This window comes from Petaurus breviceps, unplaced genomic scaffold (assembly GCF_028583685.1).
Source record: "Petaurus breviceps papuanus isolate PSGF00001 unplaced genomic scaffold, PetGlider_PUasm1.0 90743, whole genome shotgun sequence".
In the NCBI taxonomy this organism is placed as follows: domain Eukaryota; kingdom Metazoa; phylum Chordata; class Mammalia; order Diprotodontia; family Petauridae; genus Petaurus; species Petaurus breviceps.
Window position 1 is genome coordinate 14,348,230 of NW_027187332.1, and position 21,441 is coordinate 14,369,670.

Here is a 21,441-nt window from a genome sequence, read left to right on the forward strand (position 1 = left end):
ACAGTGTTGTACCACTGATTTATTTTTTTCCAGTGGGTAGGGACAGGGAATACTTTTCTTGTTTCACAACTCTCGGTGGCACAGCATCTATTAGGCACTCAAAAAATGGGATATTTGGAGACGGACTGTTAAGATTGCTCATCCTTCAGAGCCTAACACAATTACAAAAGCTGAAGGATAAGCCAAGTGTTTCACTTTTTTAGTCTCCTGTTTCTGCATCATTTCCAATGTCCCATCTCACAGATTAATTATTTTACACCAGAAAACATGAATTTATGAACTTCTCCTATACAAGCTAATCCTGGGTTACATCTTGATGCTTTAAATACAAGCTATGATCTCACCCCTGACATTTACAAGTTCCATGATCATGGACAAGTCACTTAATGTTGCTAAGTCTCAAAGCAAATTCCTAAAACTATAAAGTAACAGATGGGTTGTGATATACACCAGTGAACGGAGTTACTACATCAATAAAATCACATCTGAGGTATTTGTAGTCATGATGAGATTTTTTTAAAAACAGGCTACTATTGCAGGGCAGGTAGGTGGCTCAGTGGAAAGGGCTTTGGGCCTAGAGTGAGGAAAAATCATCTTCCTGAGTTCAAATCTGGCCTCAGACACTTACTAGATGTGTGACCCTGGCCAAGTCAATGAACCTTCTTTGCCTCAGTTTCCTCAGCTATAACGTGAGCTGGAGAAAGAAATGGCAAACTACTCTAGTATCTCTGTAAAGAAAATCCCAAATGGGGTCACAGAATGTGGTACGCGAGTGAAAAATGACTGAACAAAAACTACTATAATTTGAAGAAGGAGATTAAGCAAAATTCTGTTTCATATTTCTCTACCACATTTCCACAATTTATGAGCTAAGTCCAACTACTCCATAATAATTTATGTGAGTTATAGAACAGTGCTCTTCTACTCAAAGAAAAAAAAGAAAAAAATGTTATTTGATAGGGAGGAGAGAAGAAAAAGGTGAGAAATCAAGTTTTTAAACATTCCAACAATAGTTTTTTATTGTTTAGCATTATTATCATGATTTTAGGAAAATATCACTAGAAAATGATTTCAATAAATCAGTTATGTGCTTAAGAGTCATAAACAGACAGATAGATCTTCAGGTACATAAAAGTACTACTATTATATCTCCTTTGAAAAGAGTTGAGCCTTGTACTGCATACACTAGACTTTAGAGTAAAAGGGGAAAGTAATCACATAGGTGATGACCTTCACTTAAAATAAATAAGCTTAGGGTACATACCGAAGTGAGACTCCTCAGGGTGGCGTCGCTGAATATGACTTTGTAGAAAAGCATGATTCATAAAAGCCTTTTCACAAAAGTGACACTGTAAAATCGAAAGGCATATTTCTAAGTCACAACAAGAAGTGCCCTTCCAACTGATTTCAATCAACATAAATGGCATCTCTTTATTATTAAAAAGCAACACTTGCTCTCAGCATCTGTGGAGACACTGAAAACACAGTGGAAAGGCCTGACAGTCCTTTCACCTTAAATATGGCAAGAACTGTCATGCTACTGCAGCATCTGTTAGTGCTATAATAGGAAACACCTGTGACTAGTCACAATTCAGTCTTAGACTCTTGGTAAATGCAAAAGAACACCCCACCCACCATGAACTCCACTCAGTACTTCAGGCTGGTCTGTCAGTTGCTGTGGTTTTCCAGTCTTTCTGAATTATAGCACATTACTTAAGCCTGAATTTCATTGAATTTTTAGTGTTTCTTCTACTCTCTCTGCTTGTGATGACCACTCTTTAGCTTTATATGACACATTTAATTTACAGACTTCCTCAGATCACTATCAAAATTCAAGTTCATATTGAAGCATATTATTTTCACTTTGTTTTTTGGTTCTTGTGACTTCTCCCTTTTGTTCTGTTTCTTCTTTCAAAACATGACTAACGTGGAATCATGTTTACATATATAACATACATATATAACCTATATTGGGTTGTTTGACATCTTTCGGAAGGGAGATGGGACCAAAGATCTGAAACTCAAAATCTTATTTAAAAAATGAATGAAAGGGGCGGCCAGGTAGCACAGCAAGTAAGAGCACCGGCTCCAGTGTTGAGAAGACCTGGAGATCGAATCCCGGGCTCAGACACTTAGCACCCACCCAGAAACACCTGGCTGTGTAACCTTGAGCAAGTTACTTAACCCCAATTGCTTAGGGGCAGCCAGGTGGCTCAGCGAGTAAGAGTACCGACTCCAGTGTTGGGATGACCTGGAGATTGAATCCCGGGCTCAGACACTCAGCACCACACCCAGAAATAACTGGCCGTGTAACCTTGAGCAAGTTACTTAACCCCGATTGCTAAAAAAAAAAAAAAAAAAAAAGAATGAAAACTATCTTTACATGTAATTGGAAAAAATAAAATGTTATTTACCAAAAAACAAATAAAAATTCAAGTTCATTCTGTTTCACAGAATCATAGATATGGTGCTGAAGGGGACCTTGGTGACTATCTTATGCAATCCTCCCACCTTATATATGAAGAAACAGAGGCCCAGAGAAGTTTATTCCACCATATCATGCTGTCTCTCACTTCATCTAATCTTTTATAACATCAGTACATATTCAACTTTAAGTACAAGTGATGAATTAGAAATTGAAGGGGAAATTCATTCTGTACTCACTTTTCTCTTTTGATGACTTCATCGGTTTCTATGGACTTAATTATCATTTCTGGGCAAATGAATCATCAATCCATGTTTCCAGTTCCATTGTCTCCCCTGAGCTTGAGTCCCAAATAACCAACGTCTTTGCTGGACACTTCCAACTCAACATGTCCTGAACAGAACTTATCATCTTCCTTCCAAAACTACTTCATTTCCAAATTTCTCTATTTCTATCGAAGGCAACAATATTCTTCTAGCTTTCCAGATTCATAAGCAAAATATTGTCCTTGACTCTTTTATTCTCCTACACCCAACAAGTCCAATTACTTAATAATCTTGTTATTTCTACATTCACAATATCTTCCACACCCTACCCCTTCTCTCTAACCACACAGCCTCCCCCCTAGTTAAGGACACACCTAACACCAGCATTCTTTTGTGTCAGGTTAGATATGAAATGAGGCATCTATAAATCATTAAACAGCTAACAAAATGAAAAACAAGTATACACTGGCATTTAGAGTCAGCTCTAAGTAAGCTTTAAGGACTCCCTCCTCACTTTAGAGAAAAACAAGGCTAGTTAGCAGGTCATGGGGCAGGGTAGGATGACTCTTGTGGTCTCAGGCATTCATCAAGTAGGCCCTGACTCCACCTGAGTAGGACTTTTTTTTCAGAGGCAATCAGAGTTAAGTGACTTGCCCGGGGTCACACAGCCAAGAAGTGAATGAGGCTGGGATTTGAACTCAGGTCCTCCTGACTCCAGGGCCAGTCCTCTATGCACTTTACCAACTACCTGCCCCTGGACTTTTTATCCCTTAGGTGACCAAGAAACTTCATCAGGGAAGCAGCAGTCAGTCAGGAGGAGGCTGGTAGATATTAATCCTATTACAAATGCATTCCAGGAAAGAAGCAATACAAAGACATGGAGATGGGAGATGAGGTACCATGTAGTATGAACTGAAATAAAGCTCAAAGACCAGGGAACTGACAAATAATTTGTGAATGTAATAGAATATTATTATACCATAATGAATAATAGAAAAAAATTAGAGAAGACTTATAAGTAATACAGAGACATGAGAAAACCAATAAACCCCAATCTATCTCTATGTACAATATGTGTATACATATGTGTGTATATAAGTATATATAATATATATATACTTATATACACACACATAAAAATATACATACACACATTCTGATGATCCAATCACAGATAAGTGCACTGAAGAAGATGAGGGTGAAGGTGCTGATAGAGAAGAGCCTGGTCACACAAGGAACTCAAAGAAGAATTCAGATTTTAAAACGGGAGACAAAAGTTGGAAGCAAGGCAAGAAAACAAAGGATGAATGAATCAAATCAAAGACCTCTTAATGTCAGGAAGGTCTAAAATCCTGAATGAGCTAAGGCTTGCCATTATTATCATACCTAACATTTACATGTCCTTTAGACTCTGTCAAGTATAACATGATTTTCTCATTCAATAATATAGCACAAATGCTAAGGTCAACAGAAAGGATTTTGTATAAGTTATTTTGGGGGCATAAATTTCCACTCCACGGTCTTCTTTGATGTAGATGTGGCCTTGGGTTCTCCAAGGGTGCCTAAGTTCTGGAAATCACTATGAAACTAGAAGGACTTTGAGAATGGACCCATTAATGGTGTGTGTGTACATAAACTGTCCAAGGACCAGCCCAGCAAAATTTGCAGGATGGTGACACTACAATAAGTCACAAAGACAATCTGCTTGAGGAAATGATGCCAACTCAAATGGAAAATGAAGGTCACTCAGCCATACTAAAGGATCCCTGCCAGCTGCATACTGACTTAGAAAATCACATGTAAACATTTTCTAAGTTCTACTGTATATTTATTTTGTTGAATATTTCCCAATTACATTACAATCTAGATGGGGCCATACTCAGGAGTACTGGATAGGCCACATGTTTGACACCTTTGCCCTAATGTATGTAAAGGAGCACGCAAAGGTGCTATCTGTGTTGGTGAAAGGGCTACCCATACAACAAATTACAGATCCTTGAAGTAGCATAATATTTTGGGGGAAAGAAATGAATGGGAAAGCTAATTAGGGTGAGAGGATATACTCTGGTTGGATAAGGGAGAGAGAACAGAGACACTAAATCCTGATTTTACTTCTTTTCCCAACCAAAGAGAATAATTTTCAGTTGAAAAGGACAAAACAAAAAAAAATCACAAGTTATCAAAACACAAGAAAAATGAAGAGATAATAAGGGGGTAAGGAAGCTGTTATTAGTCAGACTGGGTCACCTAATGACTGGTCCTAATGAATTACATATCAGGGCAGTAAAAGAACTTGTGGGTTATGAGAAGACATTGTCCTCCTCCTCGCCCCACCCCCTCCACATTCCTTTGAAGAGGTGAGAGATCCATGGGTATGGAATATATGCATATATGATCAAATTTTTTTCCAATGTACTGATTGGCTTAGCTCATTTTTTTTCTCTTGCCCTTTCTTTTTGCAAAAAAAAAAAAAGATTCTTCATTATACTGAATGTGAAGAGGGGAAGAGGAAGGGACACAGGAGGAAATTTAGGTAAGGCAAAAAGTAAAAAAAAAAAATCAATAAAAACATATTTTTAAAAAATCTTAAAGATGATTGCTGGCCCAATGTTGGTAATCACTGTGGAGAATGGGAGAGGTACCATGGGATTTGAGATGATCAAATGGGCCAATTTCCAGGACAGGTTGAAGAAGGAAGATCTTCAAACTATAGCTGAGTGGACTTCATCTAGATTCTTGATAAAACTCTAAAATGTTAATACAAAGAAATGGTTTGGTTTCTGAGCCCTTAGAAAGGGCTGCAATCCAGCTGGATTTATGAAGTCATACGGACCTCACCTCAAGTCCTTTTTTGATAACTGCTAGACTGGGAGATCAATGAAACTCTTATGACTTAGTAGACCTGGATTTCAGCAAAGCACCCAACGAAGTCTCTGAGGGTGTCATTGTGGTAAATATAGAGAAAGGTGGAGCAGAAGAGGGTGATGTTAGGTCACCTTGGAATCATTTGAGGGATGACAGTGCTCAAAGAGCAACAGAATGGTAACAATTTGGAGGGAGGTGATTGAGTGCCACAGATTCCTGCTTTTGATACTTTTTTGCTCAATGTTTTTACGAATGACTCAGATAAAGCCACAGATGGCAGGCTTATCCAATTTGCAGATGATCCACAGCTCAGAAAGCTAGCTAATAACACTAGATGACAGAATCAGGATCCAAAAAGATTGCAACAAGCTGGAAAGATAGGTCAAATCCAATAGGATTAAATTTAATCTGGATAAATGCAAAGTCCTGCATTTGGGTTTTTGAAAACTGACAGTACACGTAGTTCAAGACAATATGTGTGGATATCAGTTTATGCAAAAAAGTCCTAGTTGTAAAAAAAAAAAAAAGTCCTAATTGCAACATGGAAGTCAAAAAAGGCTGACCCAATCCTGAGATGAATTAACAGAAGGTCTGTTTCTAGAACCATGGAGGGGATATCCCCAATATATTCTGAACTGGTCAAACCACATGCAAAGTATTGTTTCTATATTCTAGGCATCATACTTGAAGAAGCGCATTAAGCTAAGATGTGCCCAGATAGCACATCTGACCAGGATGGAGTAAGAACTTAAAATAATACTACGCAAGGATCAAAAGAACTGGGGAGGTGGCTGTGAGCGAGGGGAGGGGTGGTTTATAGACAACTGAAGTCTTTAAATATTTGAAGGGTTGCCATGTAAAAGAAAGATTACTTGTCTACATCAGAACTGAGTCCCTGCAGCTTCAAGCCCTAGACCTCTACAACTAATTAGCTCCTTTGGACTGTGTTGAACCAGGATTAGACCATTCTTCTACAGATACTGCTTCCTACCTCTGACCCTCCTGCAGGGACCCATATCCTGGTTACTGATCTTAGCTTTTTTTCATGGAGTTTTGGGGGCTTCTTGAATGATAACTTCTTTGTTGTGGTTTTCCCCTGCTTCCCTAATATGAAGGATCCAACCAGAACTATGGAACTCACCCAGCAGCCTCTTATAATGGGCCTCCAACCCACCATCCAGGCAGGCTAGGCTATGGGAGAGCAAAACAGGAGACTTCCTAACTTTGCAGCATTCAGATCACTATTTATTCTTTTATATTCAGGTATGTTTGTATATATGTGTGAGTGTATGTATGTATATGTATGTGTGTATATATAGATGTTATGTCCATATACACACATACATATATATGTATATAAAACATGTTATTTATGTTGGTTTTGCTCAATCATGTCTCACTGTTCATGACCCCGTGGACCATAGGGTTTTCTTGCCAAAGACACTGGAGTGGTTTGCCCTTTCCATCTCCAGTAGATTAAAGCAAACACAGGTTAAGTGTCTTGTCCAGGGTCACACAGCTAGTTAGTGTCTGAGGCTGGATTTTAACTTGGGTCTTCACTCCAGGACCAGTGGTCTATACAATGAGTCACCTAGCTGCCATATCCCGTGCTAAAGCCTCTGGGTACATTTGGATAACTAAAAAACACTGACATAAATTAGCCATTGAAAACTATCCATAATTAGAGAGACCCCAAATGTAAACTACTCTGTACTGCCTTTCAGAAATGCACTTTTTCAACAAACATCTTTTAGCCCAGAGTTAGAGCCCACTCCAAAGATGTCTTTTGGCTGAAAGTGGTATCAATGTGGCTACTCTGCCCATACTTTACTCAAGTCTCTTAAAATAAATAAATTCCCCCAGTCTTGGGGTACTATGGAATGAGCACTAAATTTGGAGTATGAAAAACTGGCATCAAAGCTTGATTCTGTTATTTACTGCCTTTTAACCTTGTATGAATTTAGCCTTTCCAGCTTCTCTATCTCTAAAATAAGGAGACTGAACCAACTGATATCTAAGGACCCCTTTCTCTCTAAATCCTCTGAACTATAGCAGCTATGGCTGCTTCATCCAGGCAAGGATACATCCCACACCTTTTCATCTTGCACCAAAATGTGTATTGTCCAGATGTGGATTACAAGTGGTCTAGAGACCACTTTTTAAGAAGTATGTCCTCAATGAATGCCAGAATCAAATAGATAGCCCAGGAGTTCACAGAAGTATGAGGAGCCATAAAGGGAGCTTTCAAGGGACCTGAAAACAAGAGAAGCCTGAAGGATCTTGAGGCATTTTAGTTTTTCTTTAAGAAAAAGGATCATAGAGTCAGATATGGAAATGAAATGGACCTCAGAGGGATCATTTCTTTTATAGATGAGGAAACTGAGGCACAGGAAGTTATGTGATTAGCCCAAGGTCATAGAGGTAAGTAAGAACCCAGATTCTGCAACTCCAAAACCAGAGCTTTTTGTAGTATACTGTGTTAACTCCCTCGTTCAGGACTAGGGGGATGAGACTGTTAGACAGGAGACTCAGATTATTCTAAAGCGCAGACAGCAGATGGATCAAGGGACAAAAAAAAAAGCTATTTATAAAAATGCTGAGTATGCCAAAAATGCTAATACCAAAAGCAGGCAAAAAAACTAATGTAATCTTAAATTTCATTAATAAAAAAGCAAAGTGTCCTTTGACCCAGTGATTTCATGATTGAGGACATACTTCAAGGAGATAGAAGAGAGAAAGGTCCACTATATACTGAAAAATTCATCGCTGCTCTTTTGTGGTAGCAAAAAGATGGAAAAAGGGGCGGCTAGGTGGCACAGTGAGTAAAGAGCCGGCCCGGAGTCAGGAGGACCTGAGTTCGGTTCCAGCCTCAGACACTTAACACTCACACAAAAAAGCTAGCCGTGTAACTTTGGGCAAGTTACTTAAACCAAATTGCCCTCCAAAAGGCAAAAAAAAAAAAAAAGATGGAAAAAAAGGTGGTGTCTGTAGTTTAGGGAATGACTGAATAAACTGTGGTGAAGGGATAAAAAGAGATGTTATGCATTAAAAAAGCATGGATATGAGAAATTCTGACAACATAAGGTGATTTGGATAAATTCAAAGTGAAGAAAGCAGAACCAAGAAAACAGCATAAATAATGTAAATGAAAAGACCATTAAATTTAAGATTGTACTAGTTATCTATCAAAGCCATTTAAATAAGAAAAAAACTTTAGTTAAACAGTAATTGCACACAGCAGGCACATAATAATTTCTGCTGTAATTGTACCTATGTGAAACTGCCACCTATTTTGGGGGGGGGAGTAAGTAAAACTCAGTTCAATAAAAAAATTATTATGTGCCAGCTGTGTGCAATTACTATTTCACTAAAGCTTTTTTTTTCTTATTTAAAAGGCTTTGATGAGGGCGGCCAGGTAGCACAGAATAAGAGCACTGGCTCCAGTGTCGGGACAACCTGGAGTTCGAATCCCAGGCTCAGACACTTAGCACCCACCCAGAAACACCTGGCTGTGTAACCTTGAGCAAGTTACTTAACCCCAATTGCTTAAGGGTGGCCAGGTGGCTCAGCCAGTAAGAGCACTGGCCCCAGTGTTGGGATGACCTGGGGATCGAATCTGGGCTCAGATACTCAGCACCACACCCAGAAATAACTGGCCATGTAACCTTGAGCAAGTTACTTAACCCCAATTGCTTTAAAAAAAAATATTATCTCATGGGGCATGACCCTGGAGTCAGGAGGACCTGAGTTCAAATCCGGCCTCAGACACTTAACACTTACAAGCTGTGTGATCTTGGGCAAGTCACTTAACCCCAATTGTCCTGCCTTCCCCCCTCCAAAAAGACAAAGAAAAAAAATTTTTTTAAGTATCTCATTTGATCCTCACAACAACCCTAGGAGGTAGGAGCTATTATTATTCCTGTTTTACAATAGAGAAAACTGAAACAGTCAGAGTTTTAAGTGATTGGCCCAGAATCACATAGCAAGTTTGTGTCTAAGACCACATTTAAATTCGGGTCTTCCTGAGTCCAGGCTATGTATTCTATCCAGTGGACCCCCTACCTGTAAAGGTTTGGCAAGATTGAGTAGTGAAAACCCAAAGGGATAAGAGATTTGTGAGTAGAGGATACCAAAAGCTTAAACTGTTTATAGTCAAACTCTTGATATCATTATCATTATCCATAACAATTCAAACTCCAGGCGGAGTCAATAAAATGGTGGAATAAAAGAAGGGACTTGCTTGAGATCTCCACCGAATCCTCCAAGTACCTGTAAAAAATGATTCTAAACAAATTCTGGAGCAGCAGAACCCACAAAATGACAGAATGGAGCAAATCTCCACCTGGAAGGCCGACAGGATGGGTCTATTGTACCAGGCTGGGAGCAGAGCACAATCCAGCATGGGCCGTGCCAGCACAGAGAGGGCCAGAGCAGGCCTCAAGGGACTGAATCACTGCAGCTCTGATGGTTTCTCAACCCACAAATGCCAAAGGCAGCATAAAAAGTTAGTGGAAAACTCTGTGAGACCTGAGTGAAAGAGTAGCATGGTGTTGCTCATGTGGCCCCAGGCCCCGGGGTGGCAGAGGTGGCAGCAGCAGCACCAGCAGCAGTGACTGCTTCCAGAAGTATGGACCCACAGATGGTGGGGGATTGAGCAGCTGACCCAAAACCTCTGAAGCCTGAGACAGTACACCCACCGCCACCCCCACTCACACCTCCACTGGAAGCAGAGTCCTATCCTGATAAAGAGCTAGAAAGTCAAGTATTTGGCTGGGAAGATGAGCAAACAGTGTAAAAAAAAGGAAGACCATAGAACCTTACTTTGGTGACAAAGAAGATCAAAACATACAACCAGAAGACAACAAAGTCAAAACTCCTGTATCTAAAGCCTCCAAGAAAAATATGAATTGGTCACAGGCCATGGAAGAGCTCAAGAAGAATTTTGAAAAACAAATAAGAAAAGTAGAGGGAAAATTGGGAAGAGAAATGAGAGTGATGCAAGAAAATCACGAAAAACAAGTCAACAGCTTGGTAAAGGAGACCCCCCCCCAAAAAAAATACTGAAGAAAATAAATTAAAAATAGACTAACTCAAATGGCAAAAGAGGTCCAAAAAGCCAATGAGGAAAAGACTGTCTAAAAAAAGCAGAATGGGCCAAATGTAAAAGGAGGTTCAAAAGCTCACTGAAGAAAATAATTTCTTAAAAATTAGAATGGAACAAATGGAAGCTAATGACGTTATGAGAAATCAAGAAATTATAATACAGAACCAAAAGAATGCAAAAATAGAAGACAATGTGAAATATTTCATTGGAAAAACCACTGACCTGGAAAATAGATCCAGGAGAAAGAATTTTAAAATTATTGGACTGCATATTGGACTGAAAGCCATGATCAAAAAAAGAGCCTAGACATCATCTTTCAAGAAATCATCAAAGGAAATTGCCCTGATATTCTAGAACCAGAAGGTAAAATAGAAATTGAAAGAATCCACCAATAGCCTCTTGAAAGAGATCCCAAAAGGAAAACTCCTAGGAATATTATAGCCAAATCCCAGAGTTCCCAGGTCAAGGAGGAAATACTGCAAGCAGTCAGAAAGAAACAATTAGAGTATTGTGGAACAACCGGGATAACACAAGCAGCTTCTACATTAAGGATTGGGGGACTTGTAATATGATATTCCAGAGCTCAGAGGAGCTAGGATCAAAACCAAGAATCACCTACCCAGCAAAAATGAGTATAATACTTGAGGGAAAATAGACATTCAATTAAATAGAGGACTTTCAAGCATTCTTGATGAAAATACCAGAGCTGAAGAAAAAATTTGACTTTCAAATATAAGAATCAAGAGAAGCATACAAAGGTAAACAGGAAAGATAAATTATAAGGGTCTTATTAAAGTTGAACTATTTACATTCCTACGTGGAAAGATGATATTCGTAACTCATGAGGCCTTTCTCAATATTAGCGTAGTTGGAAAAAAAAAATAGCTAGCTAGCTAGATGGATAGGTAGAGGGCACAGGGTGAGTGGAATATGAAGGGATACCTAAAAAAATAAAATTAAGGGGTAAGAGAGGAACATATTTGGAGAAGAAGAAAGGGAGAGATAGAATGGGGTAAATTATCTCACATAAAAGAGGTAAGAAAAAGGTCTCACAATGTAGGGGAAGATGAGAGAGATGAGAGGGAATGAGTGAACCTTACTCTCATCAGATTTGGCTTAAGGAGGGAATAATACACACTCAGTTGGGAATCTTGCCCTACAGGAAAGTAAGGAAGAAGGGGATGGGGTGGAGGAGATGATAGAAGGGAGGGCAGATTGGGGGAGGGGGTAGTCAGAAGCAAACACTTTTGAAAAGAGACAGGATCAAAAGAAAAATAGAGTAAGTTGGGGGAGGTAAGGATGGAGGGAAATACAGTTAGTCTTTCACAACATGACTATTATGGTAGTGCTTTGCCTAACTTCACATGTATAACCTATATTGAATTGCTTTGCCTTCTCAATGAAGGGTGGGTGGGGAGGGAATAAAGGAGAGAATTTGTAACTCAAAGTTTTAAAAACAAATGTTAAAAATTGTTTTTATGTGCAATTGGGAAATAAGATTTACAGGCAATGGGATATAGAAATCTATCTTGCCCTACAAGAAAATGAGGAAAGGGTCAAGAGATGGGACATGATAGATGGGAGGGAAGACTGGAGGAAGGGGTAATCAGAATGCACACAATCTTGGGGTGGGGAGGAGGACAGAGATGGGGAGAAAATTTGGAATTCAAAATCTTGTGGAAATGAATGTTGAAAACTGAAAATTAATTAATTAATTGAAAAAACAACAACAACAATTCAAACTCCATGATCCTGATCTTTGATATTTCACTCAGGGACAACCTCTGATCCTTCTATCTCTTCCTCTGTCTCATTTCTCCAAAACCAATGTCCTCCCTGCAACCCCTAGTCATTAACTTTCCCTGTTTTCTCAGTCAACTCATTACCCCTGCTTTGGACTCACTTTCTTCTCTTCAAAACAATTAACCAGCTCCACCTCTGGATGTCTTGTCCCCTGGTTCCCTTGCCCCCCTGAGAAATTAAAGAGCCTGCTTATTCCATATTCTATAAATCAACATTATCCCCCAATTCTCTCCTTTTCTATGTTCTAGACCAGGGATTCTTAACCTTTTTTTGTGTGTCACAGACCCCTTTGGCAGGCTAGTGAAGCCTATCAACCCCTTCTCAGGATTACATTTTTGAATAATTGAAGGAAATGATAAATTTCAGTTTGGGGTGAGTGAAAATAAAGATGTAATCCTCCCTCCTTCCCATCCAAGTGAATGAACCTGCTGAAATCTATCTGGAGCTCAGGTTAAGAAGCCTGCTCTAGTCTGACAAAGATGTGGCCCTTCTTGCCAAGGCCAACTCTTCTATTGGGCCCTTGATCCCATTCCCTTCCAGGAGACTTGCCCCTTCAATTACCTCCTTCCCCCAATCTTTACTCTCTCTTATCCACTGTCTCCTTAGGTTCTACTGACCAGAAACCCAGTCAGATCCAAAGATTGATGCATGGAGTTTTCTCACAGTTATGTATCTCAAACAACTCATGCCTTATCTGAAAACTGGTCCTAACCTGGTCAATCAGTTATTGTTTCCATGTTCCTTTGACAGAATAGATACTTGGGGCATGGGACAAGGAGTGGGGAGAGACACCTCTTTTTCTGATTTAAGGGAATTGCATCTATTCACTCGTCCCCCTACAAACTCTTACAACTTACTCATCCCACCACCACCCCAACTCAGAAAGCCTCTCATCTTTCCTCCGATTAGAAATTATATTACCTATTTACAAACATACAAGTTGCCCAGATTAACTAAAGAGGAAGTAAATTACTTAAATAATCCCATCTCAGAAAAAGAAATTGAACAAGCCATCAGTCAGCTCCCTAGGAAAAAATCTCCAGGGCCAGATGGATTCACTAGTGAATTCTATCAAATATTTAAAGAACAATTGATTCCAATACTCTACAAACTATTTGGGAAAATTAGTGAAGAAGGAGTCCTACCAAATTCTTTTTATGACACAAATATGGTACTGTTACCTAAATCAGGAAGAGATAAAACAGAGAAAGAAAATTATAGACCAATCTCTCTCATGAATATAGATGCAAAAATTCTAAATAAAATACTAGCAAAAAGACTACAGCAACTAATCTCAAGAATAATACATTTTGATCAGCTAGGATTTATTCCAGGAATGCAAGGATGGTTTAATATTAGGAAAACCATCAGTATAATTGATCATATCAACAATAAAAGCAGCAGAAACCACATGATCATCTCAATAGATGCAGAAAAGGCTTTTGACAAAATACAACATCCATTCCTATTAAAAACATTAGAAAGTATAGCAATAAATGGAGCCTTCCTTAAAATAATAGGTAGCATCTATTTTAAGCCATCAGCAAGTATTATATGTAATGGGGAGAAGCTAGAAGCATTTCCCATAAGATCAGGGGTGAAACAAGGGTGTCCACTATCACCGCTCTTATTCAATCTGGTACTAGAAATGTTAGCAGTAGCAATTGGAGAAGAAAAAGAAATCAAGGAATCAAATTAGGCAAATAAGAGACCAAGATATCACTCTTTGCAGATGATATGATGATATATTTAGAGAATCCTAGAGAATCAAGTAAAAAAACTGCTTGAGACAATAAATAAATTTGGCAAAGTTGCAGGATATAAAATAAACCCACATAAATCCTTGTGATAGTAATGGCAATTAAAGATTCCCCTGTATTGGTTTGGTTTTCAAACTGATTGTGTTAAAACCCAGAGCTTGTTAATCCCACCTGTGGGATGGACTTGTTGATGTGAAAAGAAAGTCCTGAACTGGCAGGAGCTGGTGATTTGGAGAGACAGAAGAGAGAGGCAGAAGAACTTTTTGGAAGGAGCACCTCGTGGAGGCAGAGAGAGACTGAGAAGGATTGCTAAGGGCCACTTTGAATTGCCCTGGACTTTTGAGACCTGCCCCCTGAGCTGCCAAGGACTGAGGAGACATGTCTGTTTTGCTGGTACTTTGTCTATCTGTTTTGATGTTGTTTTGCTAGATTTGTCCACTGCTGAAAGACAGTCCTTTTGTTGAAGAAGTCCTGGAACCTGGTGTTGGCTAAGAGCTCCTGAGACTGTCCTGCAGACAGAGAGTGAATACTGTCCACTGGTGAAGGACAGTGCTGTTGTTGCAGGGGTCTGGAGACTGTCCTGCAGACAGAGTGAATACTGTCCACTGGTGAAGGACAGTGCTGTTGTTGCAGGGGTCTGGGAACCTTTCTGTTGGCTCAGAAGCCCCGAAGAAGGATTTTCTTGTTGTATGTTTACAGAAATCCTGGGAGAGGGCTTTGCTAATGTTTTCAGGGGTTCTAGGACTGTTCTACAGACAGAGGATGAATTAATGAAGGGACTGGCAATGTATCTTGTGGCCTTGCTAAGCCTTGTCTCCCCAGGAACTAAGATTGCTGAGAACTTGCCTCGTGTCAAGATGAAGAAAAGACCTCCATTTGGGTATTAAGTGCTGTGTTTAAACTTGATGTAACTCTGGGGTAGATACAATTGAGATCCAGGGGTGGGGAACTTTTGACCTTTTTGTGCTCTGTGATTGACAAATGAACGTATAGCCTAGGGGTGGAGAAGTATTTAGACCAGGGACTTTGTAATTGATTGAATGATTGGAAGGTCCTGGGGTGGGGTAGTCCTTGGAGATTATTTAATCACATTTAGTAAATGCTGTATTTGGAATGATGTCATGTTTTGATCTTCTCTGTTCTTGGTTGGTCACTGAATAAAATGGAGAGCACCTATGCTGGTATTTTGAACCTTGGGAAGTTGCCTTTCCTTGGCATTACATTACAATCCTCGGCATTCCTATATATTTCCAATGAAATTCAACAGCAAGAAATAGAAAGAGAAATCCCATTTAAAGTTACTGTAGACATTATAAAATATTTGGGAATCTACCTGCCAAAACAAACCCAGGATCTGTATGATCATAACTACAAAACACTTTTCACACAAATAAAGTCAGATCTAACTAATTGGAAAAATATCAATTGCTCGTGGCTGGGTTGAGCTAATATAATAAAAATGACAATTTTACCTAAATTAAATTATATATTTAGGGCCATACCAATTAATTTACCAAAAAACTACTTTATAGAGCTAGAAAAAATAGTAACAAAATTCATTTGGAAGAATAAACGGTCCAGAATATCAAGGGAATTAATGAAAAGAAATGCTAGGGAAGGTGGACTAGCTTTACCAGATTTCAATCTGTATTATAAAGCAGCAGTCATCAAAACTACTTGGTACTGGCTGAGGAATAGAGGAGTGGATCAATGGAATAGATTAGGCATACGAGATTCAGAAGTCAATGACTATAGTAATGTATTGTTTGATAAACCTCCAGACCCTGTTTTTTGGAATAAGAACTCCCTATTTGACAAAAACTGCTGGGAAAACTGGAATATAGTATGGCAGAAACTGGGCATAGACCATTATCTAACACCATATGCCAAACTCAAGTCTAAATGGGTTCATGATCTAGGTATAAAGGTTGATACTGTAAGTAGTCTCCTAAAACAAGGAATAGTTTACCTATCAGACTTGTGGAGAGGGAAAGACTTTATGACTAAACAAGAATTAGAGAACATTATAAAATGTAAAATGGATAATTTTGACTACATGAAATTGAAAAGTTTTTGTACAAACAAAGCCAATGTAACCAAGATTAAGAGGGAGGTGGGAAATTGGGAAAGAATCTTTACAACCTATGTTTCTGACAAAGGACTCATTTCTAAAATATACAGAGAATTGAGTCAAATTTATAAGAGTACAAGTCATTCCCCAATTGATAAATGGTCAAAGGATATGAACAGGCAGTTTTCAGAGAAAGAAATTAAAGCTATTTATAAGCACATGAAGAAATGCTCTAATTCACTATTGATTAGAGAAATGCAAATCAAAACAACTCTGAGGTACCACATCTCACCAGTCAGATTGGCTAAGATGACAAAACAGGAAAATGACAAATGCTAGAGAGGATGTGGGCAAATTGGAACACTAATGCATTGTTGGTGGAGTTGTGAACTGATCCAGCCTTTCTGGAGAGCAATCTGGAATTATGCCCAAAGGGCTATAAATACTTTCATACCCTTTGATCCAGCAATACCACTCCTAGGGTTATATCCCAAAGAGATCATAGAAATGGGAGAAAGACCCATATGTACAAAAATGTTTATAGCAGCTCTTTTTGTGGTGGCAAAGAATTGGAAATTAAGGGGATGCCCATCAATTGGGGAATGGCTGAACAAGTTGTGGTATATGCATGTTATGGAATACTATTGTGCTATAAGAAACCAGGAGCAGGCAGTCTTCATATTTACCTGGAGAGGCTTAAAAGAACTGATGCTGAGTGAGAAGAGTAGAACCAGGAGAAATTTGTACACAATTACAGACACAACGTATGTGTGATGACCAACTTTGATAGACTGGACTCTTCTCAACAATGCAGTGATATACGTCAATCCCCAAAGACTCATGATAGAGAGAAATATGTGCATCCAGAGAAAGAACTAGAAAGAACTAAATTTATATCCAGGTGGAAGCAAAATACCTGATCTTTTTCATTCTCTTATTTGGTTTTATATCTTCTTTACCAGTTTTCATTCCAGCTGGTACAATCCGTCCTTATAACCTGACTAATGTATAATGTGAAAGTATTTACAGATCCTATACTTGACTACAAGCCGCCATGGGGGGGGGAGGGGGGGGGAGAAAATGTGAAATTCAAGGAATTGTGGAATTGAATCCTGTAAACTAAAAGGAAACAAACAAATTAATTAAAAAAAAGAAAGTATATTACCTAACCTTGCATCTTGGTTTATATGCTATTAATTGTTTTCATTTAATGCATAAAATCTGTCTCCCCTTGTATTTGGGGTCCAGTGCCAAGTTGAGGAGGCCTGGTCTCAATCTGCTATGCAATTGACATGCACTGCTTAATAAATGCATATGCTCAGAAGCTCGAACCTTTGTATCCTCAGTTACTTCAGATTTCACCCACCACATCACAGCTACCATCTTAATTTGGGCCTCCATCAACTTTTGCCTGAGGTACTGAAGTGGGGTTCTCTTTGGCTATTGGCTTTCAAATCTCTCCCCAATCCAATCCATTCTCCACATAGCTGTACAAGTACCTCTAGGAAAAAATATAAAGTACTGTTTGGCCTTTAAAGCCCTTCAGAACCTGGCTCCCACCTACCTTTCTTACCTTCTTAAACATTACTCCCTTTCCCATATTTTAATCTAGCCAAAAGCCTTCTTGTTCTTCCTCATATGTAGGCCTCCAAGTTCCATCTCAGAACCATTTCACTCATCCTTCATGCCTACTCCCTCCTCAACTCTGCCTAATGGAACTTGTCATTTCCATTAGGATTCTGCCCAAGCACTACCTTGGGTACCAATCTACATTGGTCAGGGGAGTTTCCTCATTGAGAATTCCCTAAACCAATAAAGTCACAGGTCTAGTCCCATTTAATTCCATCTCTTATTTATATGGGTATGGATTGTCTCCTTCAAATAGAATGTAAGCTCCCTAAGAGAAGGAACTGCTTCATTATTCTCTATAATATCACTACCTTGATGTAGATGATAGAAAGCCAGTCTCAGAATCAGGAATACCAGGAATACCTGGATTCAAGTGCCGCCTCTGACATATACTGGCTGTGTGCCCACTGGCAAGTCACCAATGTTCTAAGCAACTCTATTAAGATTACAGGTTGCAAAGGATGTGCCAATCTTCACTGGGGTGAAGGGGAAGAAGAGAGAGAAATAAACATTTATATAGAGCCTACTAAGTGTCAGGCACTGTGCTAAGCTTTTTACAAGTGTCATTTCATTTGATCCTCACAACAACCTTGTGATGCAGATGCTGTTATTATCCCCATTTTACAGTTGAGGAAACTGAGAGAAAAAGAGGTAAAGTGACTTGTCCAGGGTCACAAAGCTAGTAAAGCATCTGAAGCTACATTTAAACTCAAGTTTTCCTGACTCCAAGCCCGGTGTTCTATCCACTGAGCCACCAGCTGTCTCAGAAAAGAGTTTTCTTGTTCACAAATTCTGTATACCAATGAAATCACTGGTCTAATACCTATCCCCTAGAATCTAAAACAGTGTCTAATGAATAACAAGTGCTTAATGAATGCTTATTGTTTGATTAATTAAGCTTTGACTTTTCCCTCTCCCACCTTCCCACCCTCATAGACAATAAGTTGACAAGTCTTGAGTATGCTTCCACAACATCTCCTGAATCTGCCTCAGCCCAGCTTCTTTCTACTCACAAGGCCATTGGGTTACTTTGGGCCCTCAACACCTTTCACCTGAACTACTACAATAATCTCTTCAGTGGTATGCCTGCTTCTAGTTTCTCTCCTCCAATTCGTCTATCACACAACTGTTAAAAACAATCCACCTAAAGTCTTACCTATTCCATAAGATGCCTTACAATCAATAGTGACTCCCTATTGCCTCTAGGATAAAACCCATCAAAATCTGGCTCCAGTCTACTTTTCCAGTCTTACAAACTTTTATTCTTCCTTGGCCACTCTATGTTCTGGCCAAACTGGTCAAATTGTTGTTTCACACAGAGATCATCTCTGCTTGCTTCTCTGTGCTCAAACTGTACCCCATATTTGCAATGTTCTCTCCTTCTGTTTCTCGGAATCCCCAGCTTTTTCAAAACTCAGCCACTTCCTACCCAGAAAGCCTTCCTGATACCCATCATTCTTAGTTCCTTCCATACTTGGAAATTACCTTGTATGTTTCAATTTATTTCTCTTTCAACATGGTATAATCCCAATCCTCCTCTAAAATCTAATGTCATTGAGAGCAGACTTGTGTTTTTGTTTTTTCAACATATAGTAGAGTGTGCTTGGTATACAAGCAGCATACAAAAAGCATAAGACTTACTTCACAAACATTTGCTGAACTGAATTCACTAGGTGATCTTTAAAGTCCATTTCAGATCTAAATATAAAATACTAGAAATTATAGTTAGAATAATAAATGATCAAAATAGTGCCTTAGAACCACTAAAAAGAGTTTACATTTTGCTCAAACTATTCTACTTAAAAAGGGAGAAAAGCATTTATATATTAGAGAAAAAAAATTTTAATTCAGTCTGGAAGACTGGGCTATCCGGGGAATGAAGCAAGGTTCAATATGCAAGGTTTCCATGTACTTTCATTAACAGTAGTCAAATTGACAAGGTCACTGATTCCATAAGAATAAATGTGAGTGCACTGTCTGTTGCTTGGATGGGGAAGGGGGAAGAACATGGAGAATTCTGACCATAACTCTGAATTTTTCAAACAAAATAAATCTTCTCAACTATTTTTTCTCATTACTTTCATCTTTCAAGTTTAGGCAATTTCATACATTACTTCACGTCCTCCTTAAAAATGCACATCCTAGAAGAGGGCGGAGTAGAAGCAGGACTGCCGCGTGGCTTCAGCTTCCACCTTCCCCAATCCATGTAAAAGGGGACTCTGAACAAACTTTGCAGCTGCAGAACCCACAAAATGACACAGAGAAGCTAACCTTCCTCTGAGGACAGCCAGGCAGGCCGGCAGGAATTGGCCAGTGCAGTGCTCTGGGAGATGAGCCCAGCCCCATGCCAAGGTTTTAGCTCCAGGGTGGGCCTGACCAGCCACTGGACCGGAGGGACTCCAGGATCAGCAGCAGCTGTGGCCGTTTCCAGAATTATCAACACATAGATGTGAAGGACAAAGTGAGAGGTCAGTGCAGTGTGGACTTTGGGACCAGTAGTTGGGAGAGAGTGTTGGCTTTTGCCCCTGGGGTGAGAAGCTGCTGAGCTGCCTTGGCTCAGCTGGCGCCACATGGTAGCTTCAGCTCCTGGCCTGCAGAGTGTAGGGGGACCAAGCACCAGTCTGAGGGGTAATTTCTCTTGCTTTAACCTGCTTGGATCTGGATTGCAGTCTAGGGTGGAGGTCCTGGGGTGTGTGACCAGTGTGCCAGAGCCAGGGGAGGCTCCTGAGAGGGCAACCACCTAACACCTTGTAATATAATGCCAAGCAAAGGCAACTTCCCAGGTTCAAAATACCAGCATAGGTGCTCTCTATTTTATTCAGTGACCAACCAAGAACAGAGAAGATTAAAACATGACATCATTCAAAATACAGCATTTACTAAGTGTGATTAAATAATCTCCAAGTACTACCCCACCCCAGGACCTTCCAATCATTCAATCAATTACAAAGTCTCTGTTCTAAATACTTCTCCACCCCTAGGCTATACCTTAATTAAGTCCACCACAAAGCCCCTCTTCTCAAATGGAGATTAGTTTCCAAACATAAGGTCAAAAGTTCCCCACCCCTGGATCACAATTGAATCTACCCCAGAGTTACATCAAGTTTAAACACAGCACTTAATACCCAAATGGAGGTCTTTTCTTCATCTTGACAGGAGGCAAGTTCTCAGCAATCTTAGTTCCTGGGGGAGACAAGGCTTAGCAAAGCCACAAGATACATTGCCAGTCCCTTCATGAATTTATCCTCTGTCTGTAGAACAGTCCTAGAACCCCTGAACACATTAGCAAAGCCCTCTCCCAGGATTTCTGTAAACATATAACAAGAAAATCCTTCTTCAGGGCTTCTGAACCAATAGAAAGGCTCCCAGACCCCTGCAACAACAGTACTGTCCCTCACCAGTGGACAGTATTCACTCTCTGTCTGCAGGACAGTCTCAGGGCTTCTTAGCGAACAGCCAGGTTCCAGGACTTCTTCAACAAAAGGACTGTCTTTCACCAGTGGACAAATCTGGCAAAA

At 39.6% G+C, this 21,441-nt stretch overlaps 1 protein-coding gene across 5 annotated transcripts in view; it reads right to left on the reverse strand.

The window, feature by feature from the left end:
• The window catches only part of DZIP1 (DAZ interacting zinc finger protein 1), a 115,126-nt gene that overhangs the window by 84,624 nt on the left and 9,061 nt on the right, over positions 1-21,441 (reverse strand). For all 5 annotated transcript variants that reach the window (XM_069067346.1, XM_069067344.1, XM_069067345.1 and 2 more), the window contains exon 4: positions 1,265-1,349. In XM_069067346.1, the coding sequence (XP_068923447.1) occupies positions 1,265-1,349 (85 nt within the window). The remainder of the gene's footprint in view (positions 1-1,264; positions 1,350-21,441) is intronic.